Raw genomic sequence first — 24,564 nt, forward strand, 5'->3', positions numbered from 1 at the left:
TGAGCTTCATACATATGGCGCTAAATCCTTTGTCCACCAGGGAGTCAGTGATGTGGTTTTAGATCTGGGGTGTTATGATCTGTGTTGTTCAAACTGAGGCTCAGAGGGGCAACATTGTTTTACACATTTAGTGGTATGGCCTAAGTTTTCGCAGCAGGTCCATGAAGACTCCATTGCAATAGTCAAAGGGGGCATGGGATTCACAGACGAAAGAGCTGGAAGAATACTCTTTTGAAATAAAGTTGACCTGAGTACAAATGGAAAATGTATAGTCACATACAACTCATCGATAAATTAGGGAATTAAAACGGTGGGAAGGGCTGATGGCTGTGGCCAAATAGGATATGTGATTTTCTGGGGCTGAGGTGGCGAACCCAAGTTTGGGTGTTGTTAGGGCATAACTAATTGTTGGTCATCAGTTTCTTTAATTGTTTTAGGCCGCAAGAACGTCACTTTGAATTTTAAGTTCTTTGGGGATTTTCTCATATATTAAGTGACATCAGCATGCATGTGACAGCTGACAAGTAAAATAGTGCAACATAATGTCTCTATTTGATGAAAATTATAACTTGCCAACCATAAGCTTTTTAATACTCTGTTGTGGATGTGGCTCTTTCCGGTAGATAACTAAGCACATTGCAGAAGTGTCTCTTTCATCCACCGCTTCAAGTAGCACTTCGAGTTGGCGATCTTGGGCTAAGTGCAGCTTGTGCTTCTCACAACCCAGACTCACATCTCTTTGCCAGAGATCTAGGGAAAGATCTGGAGGCTTCATATACAGTGGTTCGAGTTGACAATAAAGAAACACTTTCCAGGGATGCTGATGAAGAAAGGCTGAAACCCATCTATAAGAGGAAATGGGACAACTGGTTGATGAACATATCACTTCAGCAGGATATTTGACACTGATGGTGCAAGTGGTCGGTTATCAGGAGCATTCACTAATCCCAAAGTCGGCTATGATCTCATTGAAGAGGGATCAATAACCTTCAGCCACAGTTGAACATCTACTCTCTTAACCCCTTCGCTGCGGTGGCAATTCCGCCGCAGCGCTAGGGGGGAGGGGGGCCGTGCGGCACTCCCATGCTCATGACGGAACTGCTCCGTCACGAGCCTCGGGCGCGCTGTGCTTGTGACAGAGCGGTTCCGTCACGGCCCCGCCCGCTCAATGGAACGTCCAGCGCAGGCGCGAAATCAGCGCCAGCCAGGCCCGCCGAGCAGGCCATGACGGAACCGCTCCGTCACCAGCACAGCGCGACCGAGGCTGGTGACGGAGCGGTTCCGTCACCAGCATGGGAGGGGTTAAAAAAGAGGACGCCATTAAACGGTGAATGGAAAGCAACTTTCCTGCAAAACAAAGAGGTCCACGTTGGATTGCTTTATCAAGATGGTGCAAGCAGGGACTAGGTTGTGACCACTCTGCTGTTGTCAGTGCTTCATTTTATCTCATTAAAATGGAGATACGCATACCCTAGTTACATTAATTCACAGGTGTCTTCACTGAATGTTTGACTCTGAGCCTTTCGACACAAAGGGCATTTGTAGGCCATAATTTATCTGAGCACACTGAATGTAATCCAAATGCAGAGACAAACCATCTGCTGTTCAGGAAATACATAAAAATCGAGTTTTTCCTGGTCATCATTACCTGGCCTTCTCACAAATGGAGGCTCTGTAACTGAAGAATATGGGAACACCCCCCTCCTTTTCTAACTCTAACTCCTACCTTTTTATCAAGATTTCAAGACTTTGATCATCAACAGGGCCGGACTGGGAACCGAAACCGGCCATGGCAAACTGCTCGGCGGCACCCCCTAGGGGTCAGGGGGGGATGCGGCTAAGCTGTTCACAAGGGCCAGTTTCTGCAAATTTTGTTACCTGGGACTGATATTGCAGGCCCCCGGTAACAAAAATGGCCCCCCAGGGGACCAAAACCGGACCCCACCCTAGCGGCCCACTGGGGAAACGGCCAGTGCCCGCTACGGCCAGTCCGGCCCTGATCATCAGTAGCACTCTGACACATCTGAAAGGCGACATTTTATAAAACTCCTAAATAGATAAATACATGTGAACAAAAATATTTAACCCCATGTGAGCACTTTGGATGTCATTGCCAATTTCACCACTAAGGTTGTTTAGTTGCTTTAGCAGTCTGCTACAGAGTGCTCTTTATATGCTGATGGACATGGGTGTCAACAGTGATAGGGCTGACTCAGCCTTTCTTGCTGCCTAGCACATCTTGGTTTCCGTAAAATTATTTCGACTGGACACCAAAAACAGACACAGTATTCTGTGTACAACACCCCATGTTTAAGAGGCTATAGCTGCAATACAAATGTTCTCTGCAGCGTACTTCGCTCCTCCCTGGAGTTAGGTTTCTATAACATCAAATACCTAGCATAAATAGAAAAGTCTACTATATCAATCTTTGGAGGGATGGAGTCCACTATCATTTTGTTTTTTTCTTTTGGGGCACAATAGAGATGGAGTAAATAGTGAAACTTACAAAATATTTACCCATTTCTGCTGTGGGGGCAGCATGAAATAATACTTAAACTGCGCATTAAGAAACACGAGTGACAAAATGTGTGGATATCGATTGAGCCTTCCTCTGTTATGTATAAGCCATGTATTACATGGTGCTTACTTTGTAAAAAATAAAAAGGACCCAAAGTTTTTCTTAGGCTCTCATCACCAGCGTTGCTGAATGGCAGCAGGCCGGCGGTGCTGAATACCCTTACCAAGGCTGCCTAGGCCGTTGACGCCACCTCAAGCCTCTTCCATCACCCCACACTTCCTCTCCCGTCATCTCACCCTTGAAGATTCTTTTTCATCCCTACCGTGTCCCTCTGTAAATGTTTCCTTATCTTTCTCTTCATCCTTTCTCCTTTATCTGCCTTCCTCACTCTTCCTCAATGTCAAGGTCTGCGGATAAAAAATAGAACCCCAGTCGCCAAAAATGATTGGTCGGTCCAACACCTGCAACCACAGTCCCACATTAACCAACATCTCAAAGTTTTGCAAAAATGTCCTCAGAATCATCTGGTAATCCAAAATTTGTGGTGGAACAAATGTCCCATATCCCTAATTTAGATTCTGATTCTTGGGTACAGTTAAAAAAAGATAAAGAGCTTTCACTCATTGCCAAAAAAAAAAAAAAACTACAAGATTGCAATGGAAAACCCTTGTCTCGGGCAGTACAGTATTTTTTGTAAGGTTTATTTAAATCACAGCGAGCTCACCTACTTCCCCAGAGAGACGCTGGCTGACAGCAGCTCTATTTCAGGAGACTACAGATGGTTATCCGGGTGTACTCTTGAACTACCGCTCGAAAGCTCTTCTGTAATTCCCCTTGAAAGCCGATCCCGGCTCCGAGGGCACTAGCAAGCCTCCGTTTCTTACCTTCAAACGGGGAAAGTCTCAGTTAATTAAAATGGCTAAAGATTCCTAGGCCTCGCAGCCATTTTTCAAGCGAAATCGGAAATCAGCACTTGATGGCCTCCTCCGCCGGCTCATACATAACATTAACTGCCGCTGTAGCACATTCATTGCCCGCTCGTAAATTGAGGGAACAGGAAGCATAAATACGTCAGATCCTGTTTTGCTGAGGCCAGAGATCAGTGTACGACCGCGCAAGAACAAAAAGAGTTACTGGAATGTCATGATTTTATGCTATACTGGCTTATCCCTTCCCCACTGAAAAAATGTAGAGAAATGCATATGGAATTTTAAAATGCAAGAAAAGAGAAAATAATTGAGCGAGGCAGGTAGTAAATACAAACCAAGGAGAAGAGGCCAAGGCAAGGAAAAAGAACAGCAAACAGAAGGTTTAAAAGACTTAAGCCCTGATTCCAAGTTGGTCAGAGTTTGTCCCCACCCCTGAGCAAACTGTTTGTGCAGGGCTCGGAATTCTTACCCCCAGATGCATCAAGAACCCATTTTGCTATTCCTTAATAGCGAAAAATAACGATTCGCTATTAAGGAATAGCAAAATGCAATGCATGAAGAAATCACTAAAAAAAATAGCAATTTCTTAAAATTCCTTAATTGCGACTCGCAAATTGCGAGTCACAATTAAGGAATACCTCCCCATGGGAAGACATTCTCAATTTGCGAATCGCAATTAGCGAATCGCAAATTGAGAATGCGATTTCAAGGGTGCAGGGGTGTCCAAAGAACACCCTGTTGCACCCCTGAAATTGATCTGTACACATATGTTGCGCACACACATGTCCTTAGGGCATGTGTATGCACAACATGAAACTTTGAAAAATGAACTTTAGTGCATTTTTCAAAGTTTTTGCAATTTACAATGAAGTTCAACTTCATGGTAATTTGCGATCCCTATTAGCGAAATCGCTATTTTTTAAACTATAATGCATTGCATTTAAGGAATCTCAATTTGAGATTCCTTAAATGCAAGTAATCGCAATTTTGCGATTTCTTAATTTGCGATTTTTGCATTTGGGATGATGCATCCCAAATGCAAAAATACCGGATGCAAAGGGGCAGATTCTGAGAATCTGCCCCTTTGCGAGCGGATTTTTCCTTGATGCATCTATGCCTTAAGCCCTGATTCCGGTTTGGTCAGAGTTTTCCCACCCCTGAGCAAACTGTTTGTGCAGTGTTCAGAATTCTCAGTTGCCTGTTTATTTACCAACCCGGGTAATTAGGGAGCACATTAATTACCTGATACTTTATTCAATGAAACACCAAAATCCGCGTTATTCCCCAATAACCAAAAATAGGTGCTATTTTTGCAACCAATAAATTACGAACCCCTGGAAGTTTGATTTTTATTATAGCGATAAATAGCGCCTAACCCTCTAACTAACTGAAAATCAGAGCTTCATACCCAGTGCAGGTCTGAATTCAGACCACCCTGCAATCATTTGTTTACACATGGGTTGGAATCATGAGTTGCAAGATAATTATCATACCCTCGCAATTTACAACAGGTAAAAGCTGCCATACTTTATCAGGACAAAAGCTCCATAAAAAGCCAGTGCAAAAGGAACATTGCAAAAGCTTGGGGAGCCAGACAGGCCCCAGGTCTAGGGTGCGTGGCAATGAGACATGGATTGATGTATGGGTGGTTTATTAGGGTAGAGGTTGTCCCTGGAGATGGGAAATAATCTGGAACAGATTAAATACCTTTAGGGGCCAGATATGTAAGAATTTCGGCTGAGGTGGCAGGCCCAAGAGACAATATGATTGAAGCGAACAATGAATGAAGAGATACGGAGGGTCAGGGGTCATGGAGAGATGCTCGAAGTTAATGTGAAAAGCATGAAGGTACCAGTTTGGCAGACTGTAGTTGAATTCAACTGTCAATAAAAAGATACATTTAAAAAAGCCAAAATATGTGAAATTTTGTGTGTTAAAAGAACGCAGTCAATAGAGAAGCTTGAGCCTGTAACATATTTCACAGGTGGGTTCTTGGAGGGCCTCTTCAGTTCTTTACAGATTTATTTATTTAAAGAGTTTTGTATCGAGAGAACAAGACCGTTGGGTATCAGAGCGCTTTACATAGTATGAGGTAGAATAGATACAAGTTTAGTATAGTGCAACTATACCCAGTTCAATTTAGTACTAAGAATGCAAACAACACGATCAGGCAAATTACAAGGTTAAACAAACATGCAGTGCAAGAGTAAGATATGCGAAAAGACTCATTATGTTGGACCATTCTATATTCATCTAGATCTGTGACCAGGAATTTGTATAGTACTCTTTGAATGGCTATCTCCCAATGAGTTATGGCCTATAAGTAACAGGCTAATCTAAATACATACAGTGGCCAGAGGTATGTTCGGGAAACGTCTTCGCGCACATGACTTTTAGTTGAATATTCCTTTATAAACCATCTTCACCACTCATGGTCTTGAAGCCTGTCGTATTGCCCTCGCATATGTCCCACTCAGCCGGCGACTTTCTTTTCCCTTCCCTGGAGTAAAGGTTTTGGACAAGACAATGACATGGTGCTACATCTGACCCATCTTGTCTATGGGAGGAACTTGCTCATTAGAAATATTTTCGTTTCCCTCTTGAAAGTCGCTGTGTTTGTTATTTTTCTAATGTTTGGCGGAAGAGAGTTCCAGATCCTGGGTACTGCTCCTGAGAAAGCTCTATCATAGGTTCTTTTCTTCTTGAAAAAGGGTGGATGGAAAAACTAATGGATCTATAAGATCCACCATGACAATAGTGCTTTAATAAAAAAGTATAACCTTGTGGGATAATATCAATGGGGAACCGACCCATCAAATCAATTAACCATACTTTTTTGAGTGGGACTATACAGCTCAGTTGGTTAGTTCAGTGGTGGCTCCCTCTTAAGGTCTGGCATAGATAAGAAATAAGAGATGGATCCAGGGGAAGGAATGCAGAGAGATGGGTCGGCCTGGCAGGGTATTTAGTGGATGAAGATGTTTGATGAGCATGGAGTTGTAGGTACTCCCTTGTGACAAGAAGGGGTGGTGTTGGTGTTTAGTGATGAATGATGGCATAAAGTATGGGGGAGCCATGTGCTGTGGGCTGTGTTTGTTGTATGGCACAGCAGGAGAGTTTATGTATTGTTAGGGATAAATGTCTGTCAGTGGAGGGGGACAGCCTATCCAGTTGTTTCTTTTTAGAGCTTGAATCTTGTCCCAAAGGTTGAGAATTGGACCTGGGTAGCTTGTCACATTACATTTCCATTATTTTAGTAATTAATGGTAAGGACGTATTAGTAATTGCACATTGATGAAAACAAGTATAGTCCTCTCCTGGTCACAGGGGAAGGCTGTGCTGAAAGTAGTTTCCAAGTAGTCAAATCCAGAGTATTGAAAATGTGGGTTTCAGGTCTGGAATTCGATTATGGGTATATAGCTTATGTCTCTTGATTACGTCTCAGTATTGCATGATGCTTTTAGTGTTCTATGACTTATGTCTCTTGATTACATCTCAGCGTTATGGCATGCTTTTGGTGTTGTATGATCTATGTCTTTTGATTACATCTCAGCATTATAGCATGTTTTTGGTGCTCTTCGACCTTTGCTTCTTGATTACAGCTCAGCCTTATAGCAACCTTTCAGTCTTCTACGACTTACGCCTCTTGATTACATCTTAGAGCTATAGCATGTTTTAGAGTGCTATGACCTGCCATGTTTGATTACATCTCAAAGTTAAAGACTGCTCTTAGTATACATTATAGCAAAACAGTCACAGATCACTTTGGGTGATATGGCCGTTTGGAACTATTGGTGATACCATGTTAGTACACACCGAATGTAGACAGGTTGCTGGGTGAAGTCCAGAAGCAGCTGCATATTTTTAACAGATTGCTCCTAGTTGCCAATTTAATGGTATCCAATAGTCTGAGTGACTGAGTCCCCCAGGCAGTCTTGAAGCCTATGGAGTAAAGGCATTGTGTGTGGACGCCACGAATAAGAGCTTACACCGCTGAGCTGTTTTATCAGGTATGAGTAGATGGCTCAAAAGGTATTTCCAGGTAAGCAAGCAAATTGGAGTTCATGTTCATGTATCCATAAGGATATTCACACACATGCACACACAAGGTCTTGCAAACATTTAATATTTACTGGACTTACCTATCCAAGCTCCCAACTCTGGCAACTAGATAAAGGAGACTTCCAACAGCCAGGCTGCCTAGCACAAAGAGCTTCTGTCTCAGCAACGCCTGCTGTTTGAATAGCATGGCCCTCCATCAATCTTCAGGACTTCTTCATTCTGCTGGGACCAGAGCAGAAAAGCACACATCAACACGTTGCCATATACGTACTGACGTCTGCCTCTAATGTAGACAATACAGTACCATCTCTTGCTTCAGGCATCATATTTATGAATTTGATTCGATTTAAATACTTTCTTTTGGTCGGAGACCATAAAAGCAATACAAGATAGAAAACACATTATAATATTAGTCAAGTTAATACAAGCTAAAGGATTTCAGGTAAGACAACCACAATTTTAACATTTTCAATTAAATAAAATCTATGTGCAAAGTCAATTTTAGAAGTAAAACACAACTTTAAAAGCAAAAGCGGCAAAAATACACTATTTTGTTGTAAGTTACAACATTTCTTTGCAGATTATATGTACTGGTCAGCTGGACAAAAATATACATTAACAGCTATCATGGCTGTAATTAATTCCTATATTCAATGCTTAGCATCTGACATTTGCATGAGTATCCGGACACTGATGGGCCAGATTGCTTCTAGGAATTTAGCTATAGAGAAGACCCCACAAGAACCAGTGTCTGACCTACAATATGCAAGACTTGCGTTGTAAAACCTGCGTCGTAATGGTACATGTTGTAAAAGCACGCGTTGTACCGTCATACATCCCTGTCTGGGTGAAAACTCCATTTACTGGTAAAAGATGCAAGTGGGCGAGTACCGAGTCTGAATTATATATACAACAATCAGGTAAATGGTGGGTCAATCTCATCCAAATAGGTTTCAAACCGTGGCTCGCATTTGTGGTACAGCAAGAACTCAGATAAGCTGCCACAATTTATGAATTAAAAACATACACATGCACACAACATTTTCTGTTAAACATCAAGGCCCAGATCTGCACAGACTTTGCGCCAGGTTTGCATTACTTTTTTAATGCAGACCCGAAGCACAGTCTACTGGGGAGGATTTACAATCCAAAATAAATCAGATTATTACCCTTTCACACAACAAAGCACAGCAACTTCAATTCGTGTACCACTTTACATGAAATCTTTGTAAACCTGGCCGAAATCGGGGCCTTTTCAGAGCAAAGGCGCCCTGGGTGGTTGCCTATTGCGCCACCTGTTGGGGTGAGGTGTAAAAAAATGTACCTCATCCATGGCCGAAAATAATTTGAGACGGCCCTTGTTTAAAATGTAGTGTGGCTGCACTGAAAGCAGTTTGTGAAACAACACTGTGTCTCTTTAACAGGTGGTTGTATATGACCATCATCAGTCACATTAACAAGGGCCTGACAGGTTTCCAAAGTCAGCCTGAGCATTATTAAGATGGCCTCCAATATGTATGTTGTGTAAGCCATACTAAAGTCAGGAGTTGGAGTCCTTATAAGTCAAATACCTAACATAGGGCCATATGTATCCAGCACTAATGTGTTCGCAAACGCCGAAATTCTGCGAATTTCGGCGTTTGCGGACGCATTAGTGCTAAATGGTATGTATGAAAGAAATCTGCGTGCAGAATAAGGAATGGCAAAATTTGCGATTCCTTAGTTTGTGATTGCATTTAAGGAATCGCACATTTTGTGATTCTTTAAATGCAATGTAAGAAGCATTACAAAAATGCAAATTGGCCTTAAGGAATCGCAAATTACTACCAACTTCAAGTTGGTGGTAATTTGTGAATTCCTTGAAAAATTCACTTTTTTGCATTTTTCAAAGTGCAATGTGAAGTACATACATGCCCTTTGGGCATGTATGTGCGCCACATGTGCACCCATGCTAATTTCAGGGGTGCAACAGGGTGTCCTTTGGACACCCCTGCACCCTTGAAATTATTCTCAATTTGCGATTCTCAAATTGCGAATTGCAAATTGAGAATATCTTCCCATTCATTCCTATGGGCTTCCTGGCCCATAGAAATGAATGGGAAAGTATTCCTTAATTGCAATTCGCAATTTGCAAATCGCAATTAAGGAATACTAAGAAATCGCTAAAAATTGCGATTTTGTACATACATCCCTATTTGTGATTCTCAAATAGCGATTTCTAAAAAATCGCTATTTGAGAATCGCAAATCAGGTTGTTGATACATATGGCCCTTAGATACCCAATGAAATCATAGGTTTGCCAAGACACACCGAAAATAAGGGAGTGGTTACATGATTTTCACAGTCATTTTTCACAATTGCTCAAACCTTTCTGGAACTAAAGTTAAGCGCATAAATTTGGGGGGAGAGAATAAATAAGAAAGGTTTGTGAATATCTACAAAGTTATACATTTGTATGTGTTTATCATCTTCCGAAAGACAAACCCTCACCCTGTCTTGGAAATATCCATGCTCCCACCCCTCACCTTCATAATACAACTCAGGACAACCTACCGTGCTAGCAGATTTTTATAGGTGAGTAGGAGTCAGACTCTAATGCTGCTCTGGAGTCTAGATATTGATTGACATGTTTGGGTGCTTAATAAGCGCTGCGGATATAGATTTTGAAATCTACAGACATGAATGTACTCTGTGCGTTATATAGTTCTAATGAGTAGAGATCGGATAGTTACCCCAAACAGATGGAACTTTTTCTTAACATAAATTCAGAATCGAGCCCTGTGGAACCAGTAGAAGCTATCAGTGCAGCTTCATGTAACACCAATACTGTGGGGTTGAATGTAGTATATGTACATAATATGGAACATGGTCTTTTAATTGCCTCAAAATACCAGAGAAGATTTTTTAAAACATGTTTTTTTATTAATGGTTGAGCAAAAACACCTGGCTATTTTCCTGAGTCTCAGCTATACATTATTATATTAGTTTTTGAACATTTTATTGACATTACATAAATATCTGGCTTCAAACAGGTTATACATACACGTCGCTGTAACAACTGCCTTAACCAACTTAGCTATCTTCCATCGGGGTTAAATATGCTACCTTATCTGGCTAATATTTACAAATTCGGAGCTCCCTCCTTTCCTCTTGGTAACACCTCTTTTCACCCTATCCACTCTTTCTGCCTTGTTCCTTCCATATATCCCCTCTCTGCTGACCTTCCTTCACACCAGCCGTCTTTTGAAGATCTGTGTTCTTCCCCCAAAATCTTGAATTCATTCACTTGCCTCTGTTAAGCTTTACTTAGAGAGAGAGAGAGAGAGAGAGGAGAGAGAGAGAGAGAGAGAGAGAGAGAGAAAGAGAGAAGAGAGGAAAAGAAAATCAGGAAGAAGGTAGAGGAAGGCGGGAGAAGGTGAGGACGGACTGTGAGAGGGGCGAAAGACATGGATGAGTTCCCGCGGCGACAAAGACTGAATGTATCGCATGTTTGGAAGGTGAAGCTGCTATGAGAAAATCGAGTCTTGCAGGTAAAGTTTATTCAGTTGCTAAAAAAAAAAAAAGCTGTCAACTTTATTTTAATTAAAACATATTAATTAAAAGACTGCCAGACTCGGCAACACTTGGCTGGTCGAAGGTTTCATTGCACACACACTGCATATTTTAACCCGTTCACTGCGGCGGCTATTCCGCCGCAGTGCTAAGGGGGCGGGGCGGCCGCGCGGCGGCCGCATGCTGGTGACGGAACCGCTCCGTCACCAGCGTCGGTTAAGCTATGCTGGTGACGGAGCGGTTCCGTCATGGCCCGCCCCACTCAATAGAACCCTCAGCGCAGGCGCGGAATTCGCGCCGCGCATGAGCGTTCTATCGAGCGGGGCGGGCCATGACGGAACCGCTCCGTCATCAGCACAGCGCACCCGCAGCTGATGACGGAGCGGTTCCATCATCAGCGTGCAAGGGGTTAAAATCGTATTTATAACATAAACATGAGCATAATATTAGATAACGGTTCAAGAAAAGGAGACAAATGAAAAGGTGCGCTTGTTACGTGATGCCAAACGTGAAGATGACGCTGATGATGAAAGGGAGGAGCAAAAGTCCTATATAGCCCTATTGCCTCAATGCAGAGTGCAGACCCCTCCAGAAGCAGGGCCGGGCTGAGAACCAAAACCGGCCCTGGCAAAGTGCTCGGCCAGCCCCCTGGGGGGATTATGGGGGGGGCGGGATGTTGGGGTTGGGGGTACGATCGAAATGTTTGCCATGGCCGGTTTCGGCCTATTTTGTTACAGGGCCGATATTGCAGCTCATCTTGGATATCCTGTAGTACTTTGGTATACACTTAAAGTCTCCAATTCACGCAGAAGTATTTATAAGTACTGGAAGTAGCACTACAGGGGCCACATTATACATGCGGCGTATTTTCCTTCATTGCGCTGGGCGCACCTTTTAAAAGGTGTGCCCAGCGCAATGAAGGAAAATGCGCCGTATTATGATGGCAGGGCAACCGTGAACACCATTCATGTGAAAAATGGAACAGCTGCTTTAAAGCCGCTCTGTCTTTTCACAGTGCAGACGGTAACCCCTCTCACTTTGAAGCAGGATTAGAGATCCCCTTGCATGCGGGTGCTCTCAGGAACTGCACCCGCCAGCAAGGGGATGGCTGGGGGAGGTCCATGTGATCTCCTTTGCCCCCTCTAGAGGGCAGATCTCAGGGGGCACACCAACAGTCCGCCACCCCACCATCTTTTAGGTGGCGCACTGTCAGCGAGCCTTCTGAGAGCTTCTTTGCTTCTGCGCACGTGTCTGTGATTCGGTGCTGGAGCTGAGGCAAGGAGATTCCCTCATTTGCATAGGGCACCCTCTTGAGGAAGCGCCGGCGCTAGATGTGCGCCAGCGCTAAATAAATAAATCAGTATTACTGAAGGTGCCCCACAAGCGTCTGCGGCCTCTTCTGTAATACCAAAGTGCCCCGGGGTCGTGCACAGCAGGCGCAAACGCCAGTTGCACCTCCGGGGCACTTTTTACAATACTGCCCCAGGAGTGTTATTTGATGCATGCTTGCATGCCTCGGTCTACTGGCCCCAAAACACCCTCTTCCCAATTAGTAAGAGTGCAAGGCGGGCAAAATCAATTCTACTTATACTAATTGTATACATATATTACGTGAATATTCACACTTTATTTTAGGACCGATTCATAAAGTAATGTAAGCATACATAGAAGGGTGCGATAAGCGTACACTTTTATGCTCTCAGTGGATCTTTGAAGGTAATGGTAGACAGTCAAGATTTAATGAGGCAATAGCCTAGTCTACAGTGTCTTCTAGATCCCAGTCTCCCTGCCCTTCAAAATGTGAGTGCTCTCAAATGTCTAAATCTTCTTAAATTATGATTAAATGCAGAATTTGAGTTTTTTTGGCTCATAGCGATTCTTTCATCCCCTGCTCTATCCTGTCCTTTACAACGCTGCATGCAACTAATTAATATTTCAGTTGTCAGTAGCTACTGTGACCTGGATAGAAATGCAACAAGACAAGGAGGAAAACTGATGCTATTTATGGACTTTGCAGGGTAGTTGTTTTTATTTGAGAAAAGGCACAGATGCAGATTTTTGCTCACCAGGGAATGTATCATGAAGATCAGCGCTGGCTCAGCACAGAGCCACACATCTGTTTTTTAGGGCAGGCATTAGCCAAGACATTTATTTAACCCCCTGGCCGCGGCCGGAATTCCGCGCCTGTGAGGCACATTCTGATCGCAGGCGTGGTCATGACGGCTCCCGGCCGTCATCAGCACACGCCCACCGTAACTCAGCACCAACGGGGTTAAAGGGGCCTTCAGCCAGCTCTCTTCATTCATTGTTCTGTTAAAGTGTCATTCATATTTTACATCCACCAACTACAGTAAACAAAATGGGGCAGTGGGTCAGCCTACTTTAGCCACTGGATTACTTCACTTTGAGTGACTGCATTTTGCTCTTTTACAAGGAGGACATCCACACATCATGAAGTTCCCTTCTGTGGCAGTATTATTGTTTCTACTTTATTATTGCTATGGTTTTGTCTTTGTGTCTAGAGCCTGATGTGATAGCAGGACGCTTTCTACCAACTCTTCCATGTTCTTTTTTGATGAGGCACAAGGCACATTCTGACTTTATCAGCTCCTGAATCCTAATAATGCTGTTGTAAATTCCATTTGGAGTGGACTTTGTTTATCTGATGCTCCTATTTCACAGCATACCAAATTGTATCCATTTGTAACTGTTCTTTATAAAGTTATCCTCTTTTCAGTATGCAAACAATGAAGGGCATTTATAACTACACTCCTGTATGTCATGCTGGTATGGATTTTGAGGACCAAAGTTATACTTGTAAACCAATTTACTATGCATATGCTGCTTGTATGGCTTTTTAGTTTGTCTGTCTATCTATCTATCTATCTATCTATCTATCTATCTATCTATCTATCTATCTATCTATCTATCTATCTATCTATCTATCTATCTATCTATCTATCTATCTATCTATCTATCCATGTATCAATCATTGCAACCCTCTCTATCTAGCTACACAACCATCTGTATCTGTCTCTAAATATATAAAGATTCACAAAAACATTTAAAAAAAAAGGCATTAGCAGAGGAAAGAGGCTGGCAGCCAATGCCAGACAGATTGGCTTTTTTAGGTCTGGTGTTAGCTATGACCTTTTGATTTTACAAAAATTAAGCGTATAACATAGTTAGTTGTATGGGTTTTTAGCCAGACTTCATCTACAAGTCTGTTGCTGTGTCATTCACATTTGTATTCCACCAACTTCAGCATGCATCATGAGGCAATGTATCAGCTCACTTCAGCCATTGGCTGACTTCACTGTACGTTATGGCATGCTGCTCTTTCACAAAGTGCACATCCACATGCAAAGTAGTTCGCTTCAATACCTGGGGCTACTATGGGAATGTGGGCTTATTTGAGACAAACAAATATTTTTGCCGGTAGCCAGCATTTTTTTGCAGAGTTTATCAATGAAGGTTTGCGGAAACCATGAGACAACAAAATAAGAATTCCAAAAAGTTGAAAAGCTCGATGTCAATACCAGACCTACTGGCTCTGACATTGATAGTTTGTATTTGAGGTGTCTAAAGTTCATACATAGAATATAGAAATTTTAGCTTCCATGTCCTCCCTCCATCCTTCTGGACATGGACACCATTTCCTGATCAAGACGCTTTATTCCTCCGCACTCTGATTTCGGCATCTCTGGTGATGGTGCTACTATATGTACCATTGTTGGTCTACTCACAGTGTCCCAGCGCTCACACACCAGGCTACTATTCGAGCACTCACCCCCCCCCCCCTTCACTAGGGTGTCTATTGCCTTTTCCACCATTCATCTATGGGGCTACATGGACTCAGTGTAAATTTGCACCATATCAATCGCAAAATCTTTTTTGAGCTTATATTACCTTACTCCTATCATACAGAAATTACAAATATTCCCCTTCTGTGACCATTGTCTAACCAATGATCATTATCTTGACACTAAACCACTATACTGTTCATAAACTGTTCAAGAAACCAACAGCCTGATTCATCAATCTCCCGTTTTGCGAGCCCCTAATAGCGATTCATAACGAATCGCTATTAAGGACTTGCAAAACGGGATTCATGTAGGAATTGCATAAAGAAATGCGATTCCTACACATTCCTTATTTGCGATTAGCAAATTGCTAATCGCAAATAAGATAGCGATTTAAAGGGTGCCAGGGGTGTCCAAAGAACACCCTGTAGCACCCCTTAAATGCAAATTGAAACAGGTGTTGCGCACACACATGTCCAAAGGACATGTGTGTGTGCAACATGCAACTTAGAAAAATGCTTTTAAAAGCATTTTTCTAAGTTTTCGCTATTTACCACGAGGTTTGAACTTGCGGTAAATAGCGGCCCGAAATTGCGAATTCGCAATTTTTAAATGGATGATGAATTGCATTTAAGGAATCTCAAATAGAGATTCCTTAAATGCAATTCCTCGCAAAATAGCGAAATCGCTATTACCGATTTTTGCATTTGGGATGATGAATCCCAAATGCAAAAATAGCGCTCGCAAAGGGGCCAGATTCTCAGAATCTGGCCCTTTGCGAGCCGATTTCGGCTTGATGAATCAGGCTGCAAGTATCATAATGCAATCATATAATGCATCCGTACATTTCTTTGGTGCAAAGTTGTATTTGTTTGGACTTGAACTTGAATCATGTTTCACAATGCCAAAAATATTTTCATTGATCAGATCTCTGTTTATATAATCTTGTGATTGGTTAATTAGATCTATATCACACAATATTATTGCATACTGTAATTTGGGTTTGCCTTTGACCTATGCCCTTCCACCTTTCTTTCCATTTCCCTTTTCTGTGTCCCTCTCTTTGCTGTTCTATAAGTCTTTTTTCACTCTTTTTCTCATTTTCAATTGGCTTTATATGCAACTAATCTTTCACGGTTATCTAATGTTGTATACATGTTTATACAACCAGGGCCGGACTGGCTACTGGGTGTTTTAGAAACTCTGTAGGGTTCTCCTTTCTCTCAATATTACCATCTCTGGATTCCTTCTGCTCTGCCCTCTCTCTTTTTTCGCGCCAGGATACTATTTTCTTAGTAATTGAGCGCGCTACAAAAGCTTTTATAATAATAATAATAGAATGCTGCTGAGCTGGGGGCTGATTTAGTTGATGGGGACCTGCGTGTACTGAACGAAATTCGTTTTGCTTTAATTATTTCGAAGTACACGCAGGTCTCCATGAACGAAATCAGCCCCCACCGCAGTGACATCAGCCCCCAGCTCGGCAGCATTCCAAAACGCCCAGTAGTCAGTCTGGCCCTGGATAAAACCTCTACTTACTTTACGTGTGGCCTACACTGTCAGCCTTGAAAAAAGCCCCAGGCCTCCGCGCCAATAGGGGGCGAAAGACGTGTTCGCTGTCTTCTGTACACACAGTGGTTCCGACCTTGGAACCACGCAGAATTGAAATAAAATAATCACTGCACTAATCCAGCATTAAGACTCCTTGAATATATTAGAACTACAAAACCACAGAATACGTACCATTTCAGCTCTGTCCTTCATCTCCTTGTGAGTTGACATGTTTGCTGTAAAAATAAAGCTTAGGAGGAACAATGCGAACAGCCAGGATGCCAGCAGCAACTGATAACTGTTAAGGGTTAAATACATAATTGTCTCTCAGTGCTTTGCCTGGCTTGTTCTTGCAAAGGGCAACATCTTCTGATAGTCACAATCTACTTACATGGATTTCTAATGTAAAATGAACAAGTGCCTGCAGAGAAGGGACTCATCTACAGGAAGAAACGGGCATTGGCAAAACCAACAGGTCTCGCCTATGCGAGATCATTTGGATTTGGCAATGTTCTTTTTTATCCATGTTGTACAGCAGTGTGCCTGCTGTGCAGCATGGATGGAAATAAAAAAGAGAGCTATGGCGCTGTCAACACTGGCCATGTCATAGTGTTTTTCTGTTTTTACTTTCAACCATGCTGCACAACAACTGTGCTGCTGTATACAATGGCTAAAAATATTGCAAAGCTAAATAACTCTCATGCATGTGAGAGGTATTTGGCTTTATCAATGTTGGGTATGTGACAGAACAGGAGGGCAGGGAAAGCGGGACAAGGTGGCAGAGCTAGAGGGGGCAAGAAAAAATCTGTCAGGATGTTGCGAGTTAAGTAAAATTAAAAAACTAAAAAGATGGCAGAATTATAACTCTTTTTTGTTATGGCAAGTAAGGGTGGGCCAACACGAGCAGTGGGAGGAGAGGGGAAGGGGGCAAGCAACATGGGGGACAGTGGGTGGAGGTTGGGAGGGGGCTAATAACACACTGGACAGTGAGGGGACGCCCAGCAAGATGACGGACAGCAGGAGGTGGGCAGGAGGGGCAAGCAACATGAGGGACAGCAGAAGGAGGGTGAAAGGGGACAAGCAAGACCACATACAACTGGAGGTATGGGACATGCATCAGAACATGGTAGCAGGTGGGAGGGATGGGAGGGGCAACACAATGTGGGAGGGAGTGGGCAGGAGGAGTGAAGCAGCACAACATGGGAGAGAGTGGGAGGAGCGGGGCAACAGCAACAATGCGGGAGGAGAGTAGGGCAAGCAATGACAACAGAGAAAGCAACGAGGGCAAGGCAGGCAACTTAAAGAAATAGAAGCTACCTCTGAAGGCTGTGAGTAAGGATGCAATCCAATTGAGGGCCTCCTCTTGGATTCTGATCTGACGGAGTCTCTTGATCAAGGTGTGGGGGGACACAGTGTCGAAGGCCACAGATAGGTCAAGGAGGATCAAGGCAGTCGCCTCTCCTCAGTCTAGGATGGTTCTGATGCGGTCAGTGACTGCGATCAAGGCGGTATCGGTGGTGTGGTTTGAGCAGAATCCGGATTGTGGTGCGTCCTGAAGATTGTTGTTCTTGAGGTGTTCCGTGAGTTGACTGTTGATGGCCTTTTCAAGGACCTTGCTGGGAGAGGGAGCACAGAGATGGGCCTGTAGTTTTTGAGCTTGTTGAGGTTGTCAAATGTTTTTTTAGAGGAGGGGTGTGACTTCAGCGTGTTTCCACTGTAGGCTTGTCGCTGATGGTCTTGTTGCCGAGGTTGTACATGTGGTGGGGACAGGTGTTCGTGGGCACTCCTGAGTGGATAGAGTGCACGATATCCGTGGTGCTCTGAGTGATGAGCTGGTCCCAAGCGGTGATCCGTTGGCCGGAGATTGTGACTGTCGGAGTGAGGAGGCTGGGGTTGTCAGCTGTGCTGGGCTCAAGTTCGCCAGATGAAACCAGTAGCAAAACAAGGGGCAAATGGAATATCGTGTTTTATTTCCAATACTTAATTTGACCTGTTGGTTGCCGGTCGAATTCACTGGCACTTATTTTCTGAGACCGGCACATATTTTCCTTTATCATTAATTTTCCAAGAGCAGTAAATGGAAAAATATATAAAATGGAATGACGGAGGAAGTGGAAGTAAGAAAAACTGTCACAAAGGGAGAAAACAGGAACCTGCAATAGTAAGATAAAGGTGAATGATTTAAGAGGCATGAGGCAGATTTAATACTATGCAGCCTTGGTATTAAGCGCACCAACATTTAATTGCACTGGCCACGGTCTTCTGAGCAGAGCTTTGGGAACCAGCATTCATTCATTTACAAATTAAGCACCAGATATTCACAAGCGTAGCATCCAATTTCAGCAAAATTGCATATTTTAAGTAGTTTACTCTTGTGCTGGTGTCACTGCATTGGAATTTGTACATGAGAGTGTAGTTCACACACAAATGTTACCTAAGACTCTACTCTCTTTCCTTTGTGCTGTGGGGCAACACTTAGGTTCACTTAAAAAAACATTGTACAACTCTCTAAATGGCACTGTATAGAATTTTACTGTTCGTGCAATGCAGCCAGGGCCGGACTGGCCATAGCGGGCACCGGGTGTTTCCCTGGTGGGCCGCCAGGGTGTGGGCCGGTTTAGGGCTCATGGGGGGGCTGTTTTTGCTACTGGAGGCAAGCAGTATCGGCCCCCTGTTACAAAATCGGCCGAAACCGGCCCCGGCGAACAGCTCGGCCCCAGCCCCTCTCCCCCCCATGGGGGCTGACCGAGCAGTTGCTTTGGTTCCCAGTCTGGCCCTGAATGCAGCACTACAAATTTTCCTGCAGCGCTGAGCTGTCCAAATCTTCTTAAACTGGGTGAGAGTTTCTTGCTAGGTCCTGCAATATAGACAGGCATTTTTAAGTAGCAAGCCCGCCTTAACCATCTACTAATCAAAACGCAACAGCCAGGCATTATTTCCTGATTTTTAAATCAGGTACCTTGAAAGGATTTGTTCCCAGTGAATACAAATCTCTTTGTCAGTGCAATGGACATGAATATCCAGTAGTTTTCTTTTCAAGATGTGCCACCGCTTTGTTTTTTGAGCTCCGTGTCTCCTGCACTCTTTAAACAAATCAGCGCTTAATTTGAAATTGATAAACGAACGGTTCCTGGACCAGATTAACCATGTGGCGGTATCATAATCAACCTATCAAATCCACGAAGAAGACAGGTTGAGAGAGTTTTACCTTAAAGAGGTCTGGAGTCTCCATATGTAATTGCTGATCACTAGTTTCAGGAGATCAAACAGTTGTTGACCAATTATTCATCACAATCAGTGAAAGTGCATAATCTGTTGTGCTGATCGTTGTCATGGATCTTATTGTTAGATACGTGATAGGAAGGTAGATGGAGCTGTAAGGGAACAATGGGCTCTTAGCCTTTTGTTAGATTTTTTTGCCAAAGTGGTGAGTAGTCTTAAAAGGTTAACCAGTGAGCCAGGGTCTAGAATAAGGCACCCACATCTATTGCTCCAGTTGCGCCTTTTGATCAGAACAGCACTCTCTTTGTCTTGCCGTGCATGTTTGAAGATGGAGGCAGTTCTTTTGGAAAGGTTGACCTTCGAACTTTCACTTTAGGGCCTTCAACCAGTTGGGTAAATTTGAGAGTAGGGTATGTCTGGGCTTGGTCGCTGGTGCATGCTTGTTGTACCTTAATCTGTATCGACTGATGTTCTAGATCAGTGGTTCTTAACTTGGGGGCCGAGGACCCCTGGGTGTCCACGAGGCCTATTCAGGGGATCGACGACTGTTTTACAAAACTAAATATTATTAAAATGAATACATTCTCTCTCTCTTGCTGCCGTTTTCTAATTGCTGCAATCGCCTTACATTTGTGCTGCTGCCCGGGAGCCTTTGGATTCGGGAACTCCCCATCGCCTTATTCAGCCTCCAATCACGGACCACCGACTGCCTGGACTGCACCATCCAGAGGGCAGTGCGGTCTCACGAGAGGTGCGGCGCCATCAGGGACTAGAAGAGACACAGGGAGCTCCCATGGTGCGGGACGCGCGCGGGCTCGCCGGGGCTAAGGGCGGGCCCGTCCTTGCCCGTCTGTGCCTGGATGAGGCTGGGCTGGGCCCCCCCTCTTGGACTCTGATTGAACTTACAGGACAAAAAGTCTAACAGTAAGAGTTGAATTAACTATTAATTGAGTGGATAGGCTCAAAAACTAGAAGTGACTTTGGGCTGTGCTAAGTTTCCCATATTCACTTATCATATTCTCTTGATTGTGACTGATAGTCAGGATGCAGTGAAAGTAAAAGTATATTGATCACCCTTGGTATCCTTAAATTGCACTATGTACAGACAACACAGATAAGTATTGGCAAGAGGAAAATGCCAAGCCCTAAGCCCCGTGTAGAAAAAAGAGTCCCTAGTGACACCCAACAAACGCTATTGAGTTATCTAACAGGGGCAATGGGGACCCTGGATAAGCAGATCTCCTCAGTAGAAGAGTCATTGGAGGTAGGAACATCATGTCCAAACTCTGAATCCGAAAGGCCTAAAGTTTTGGGGCATAGCGTAAGGCATAATATTGATCTAAATGGTTGCATCCAACAGATCTCTGAGGAGATTTTAGTGAGTGATTGGGATTCAATACCTCAACCTCCTCAGAAAAAACAAAAGAATCCTGCCTGCGCAGACAAAATAGTAGTTATACATAATATAGCGGATGAGGATAAAAAAAATCAAAATCCATCGTGCTTCCTACGATGAAGCAGGGTCATCAAGAGAAAAAAAGGACAGGAATGAGAAAAGGCCTTAGTAAAATTAAAGAGAATGATAATAGTAGGCCTGATATGCAAAGCAATTATTTAAAGAGTCTACTGACCCTGGTTGAAAGATTAGACATTTTCGTAAGAGACTCTTTACATCAAATGGGCACTAGATTAACCATTATTGAAGACCTCATCACTAGTAAAAGGAAACAAGGTGGTGTTACAGACCAGGGAATGGCGAAGAGGGATTCAACTATTCAGGATGGAAAACTGGGTACGCCAGAAATAAGGCTTTTAAAAACTAAAGGAAATTACCTTTTAAAGGCGGGAGTGACAAACCTTAAAGACGCTGTATCCGTCCTTCCCCTACAGACCCAGACAAGCAGCTTACCTATCAGTGCAGCACCTGAGGATAAGAATAGGGGTATTATGAGACCAAAAGAAAATACATGGTCGGATCCCCCTGTATGTGTCCCACAGACTCACCAAAACATAGAGCCTAATCACCTAGACCAAACCCGGGATTTTCCTGGATTGGATCAACATCTTGACCTACCACCTGAAGCAACTCCTTATATAATTATTTTGGCAAATGTCCCAAAAAAGGCTACATCTGAATTTGAAATTTGGGAATCATTAAGAAATAAATCGCTTCATTGGCTAGGTAGGAGGACAGGCCTATCTGAACAACTTTTTGTTGAATTTAAAATGGCGAGAAGGGTTCAGTGGGTTGGGAACCGAGGAAAAGTCTTCCCTGGTGACTGTATTGTTTTGACATTTAAAACACCTTTGCTAGTTAGGAAAACTCTAAAGATATTACTACTTGGTTTCTTTTATCCACCTCATATTAGAGACAGGAGTGAATTTAATTGCAGAAATGCTGAACAAGCTCAAGGCTATTACTATATGTCCCAACTTTTAATAGATACCACATGTTATCTGGTTTAGAGGAGATAGATTGAATGGCCAAATCAAGGCCCATATGTCAAGGAACACATGAAGACCGTACGCAATCAGGTTTGATCCCATTGGAACGTGCCTTAACTCATACCTTACGGCATCGTACTGTGGTTAATAGTAGTATTCCTGTTTACCCTATCTCTCATTATTGCACTGTAACAGAGAGCTTGGGTTCAGCCTCTGATTGTTACACCGTATTGAAACAGGGAAGAACAGGTAATATGCCAAATCCCGTCCCCCCTTGAGGACTTATCGAATTAAATACTGTTGAGGCAAGAATTCCAAGTGCATCTGGACCTAATATCTTTTTCTGGAACGTAGCTGGTCTGCGTTCAAATTTTTTTAACAATGAATGGCTCAGTTTTGCTTGGAAATTCAATGTACTTTGTCTCCAAGAGACGTGGGCTGTATCAGCTATCCACATTAATGGATTCAAAACAAATTTTTCATCTGCAATTCCCTCCCCATCCGGGCGAGCTAAAGGAGGCTTGATCATGTTTATCTCTAATCTTTTAGAGATTAGGGAAATAGTTCCTTTGAAACTGGAACCCAATTTTCAAATAATAATTCTCGATATAAATAAATCCAACATCTTTGTGCTAGTCAAATTTTATAATATCTTCCACAAGGTCCAGTTGATAGCCACCTTGAAAGATATTCCCTGTACTTTATTGGAGTTTAACAATAAGAATACTAAAAGAAATGTTTCTGTAATTTGGGGGGGTGATTTTAATCTAACACCATGTGGGCAAAATTATAATTTAACTTGTGGTTTGCAAGATGAGAATGTTAATAATTTAACACATTTTCCTCATACAATGAGTGGGGATTGTCTGAATGAGACATTATTCATTTTGGAACTTTGTTTGGCAAATGAACTAGTGGTCCCCCCAGTTCCACTCACTCAGACCTTTAATGGTAGAGGAGCCTCAACTTCTATAGATTTTATATTTGTGTCAAGTAATGCTGCGTCCCGCATCTTGAATTTTAAAACACATGACAATGCTACCAGTGATCACTTTCCTAATAGTGTTATACTGTCTCTCCCCACCAATCGAGATAAGATTAACCGAGTGGGAACATATGGTCGGAAAAATCTGATCTTGGATGGGTTAAATGGGTACTCGCTCAAGTGGGACCGAGTTGATCCACTTGAGAACACAACAGAGGAAGAACTCTTATAAGGCTATAGAAAAATGCTTAGACACTACCTCTTCTCATCAAGAGATCTTAGATAGTTTTGCGGTCATAATAAATGCAGTAATGAAGCCCTGTGTATTCATCTGAAAGGGAATACGAGAAAAACCAAGGGTTGGTTTAATAATGCTTGTACCAAAGCATATTCCAACTTAAAATTTGCCCTTCATAAAACAGAAAGGGACAAGCAAGAAATTATTCTCCTAAGGAAGATATATAATCGTGCAATAAAAACAAGAAAAGCTGAATTGAAGCATGAATTATGGGCAGAATTACATAAGAGCTGCATGATGAAGGATAGTACCACTTTTTGGAAAACAATTAAATCTCCATTTCTGTCTGAACCCAGGGACAATGATGAAATAGAAATAGCCATATACGAATCATTATGGGTGGAACACTTTTCGCATATATTTGGTTCAACTGCCAAGGGTAAGAGAGACCCAAAAGAAATAGAGCAGATAAGCCCCCATCAAAAACTCACAATCTTCCCCATCGCAATTGATTTTACCCAGCTAGAAGTGGAATTTGCCTTAATTGCAAGTAAAGGCAATGGCAAGTAAAGGGGGAAAGGCACCAGGCCCTGATGGGGTCCCAGTAGATTTTTTAAAATATAATATGGATCTGTGGACGCCAATATTGGTTCGGGTACTGGAAGCCTCATGCACAGTGGGGCTTGTTGAATCGTGGTCAGACTCAATCCTGGTCCAGGTTTTAAAAAAAGGAGATCGTCAAAGCCCATAGTGTTATCGCCCCATATCATTATTAGACTCCTTAGGCAAAGTAGCGGGCCGTATTATTCTCGATCGCCTACAACAATGGGCTGACGATAACACAATATTGTCAGACCTCCAATTGGGGTTCAGGGAGGGTCTGGGTACCACGGAGCAGGCCCTCAATCTGACCCTTTTAATGGGTAAATATGTGAATGTAAAGGGGGGAATTTGTATATGGCTTACGTTGACTGTGTAAGCCACTCGAAATTGTGGAGTATTTTACTAGAGATGGGAGTAGAGCTTTCCTTGGTTAACTCTTTGCGCGAATTGTATTCAAATGCAACGGCCAGGGTGAGATTTGGATTAGGAGGCGAATTGACGGCTCTGATTAGAGTGGAGAGAAGAGTAAGGCAGGGCTGAGTCCTGGCACCCTTCCTTTTTACCCTCTATACTAATGGCCTAGAACAAGCCATGTTGGAAGGGTGCCAGGACCTACCCTTACTGCATAAACACCCGATATCCGCTCTACTCTATGC

At 43.0% G+C, this 24,564-nt stretch overlaps 1 protein-coding gene across 3 annotated transcripts in view; it reads right to left on the reverse strand.

The window, feature by feature from the left end:
- The window catches only part of HS3ST5 (heparan sulfate-glucosamine 3-sulfotransferase 5), a 636,371-nt gene that overhangs the window by 26,609 nt on the left and 585,198 nt on the right, over positions 1-24,564 (reverse strand). For 2 of the 3 annotated variants that reach the window (XM_078648573.1, XM_078648571.1), the window contains one exon: positions 7,590-7,728. In XM_078648573.1, the coding sequence (XP_078504699.1) occupies positions 7,590-7,696 (107 nt within the window). In that variant the 5' untranslated portion in view covers positions 7,697-7,728. Of the gene's footprint in view, positions 1-7,589; positions 7,732-24,564 lie in introns of all 3 variants that reach the window. The other variant, XM_078648572.1, reaches the window with a different exon arrangement.

This window comes from Lissotriton helveticus, chromosome 6 (genome assembly GCF_964261635.1).
Source record: "Lissotriton helveticus chromosome 6, aLisHel1.1, whole genome shotgun sequence".
NCBI lineage: Eukaryota > Metazoa > Chordata > Amphibia > Caudata > Salamandridae > Lissotriton > Lissotriton helveticus.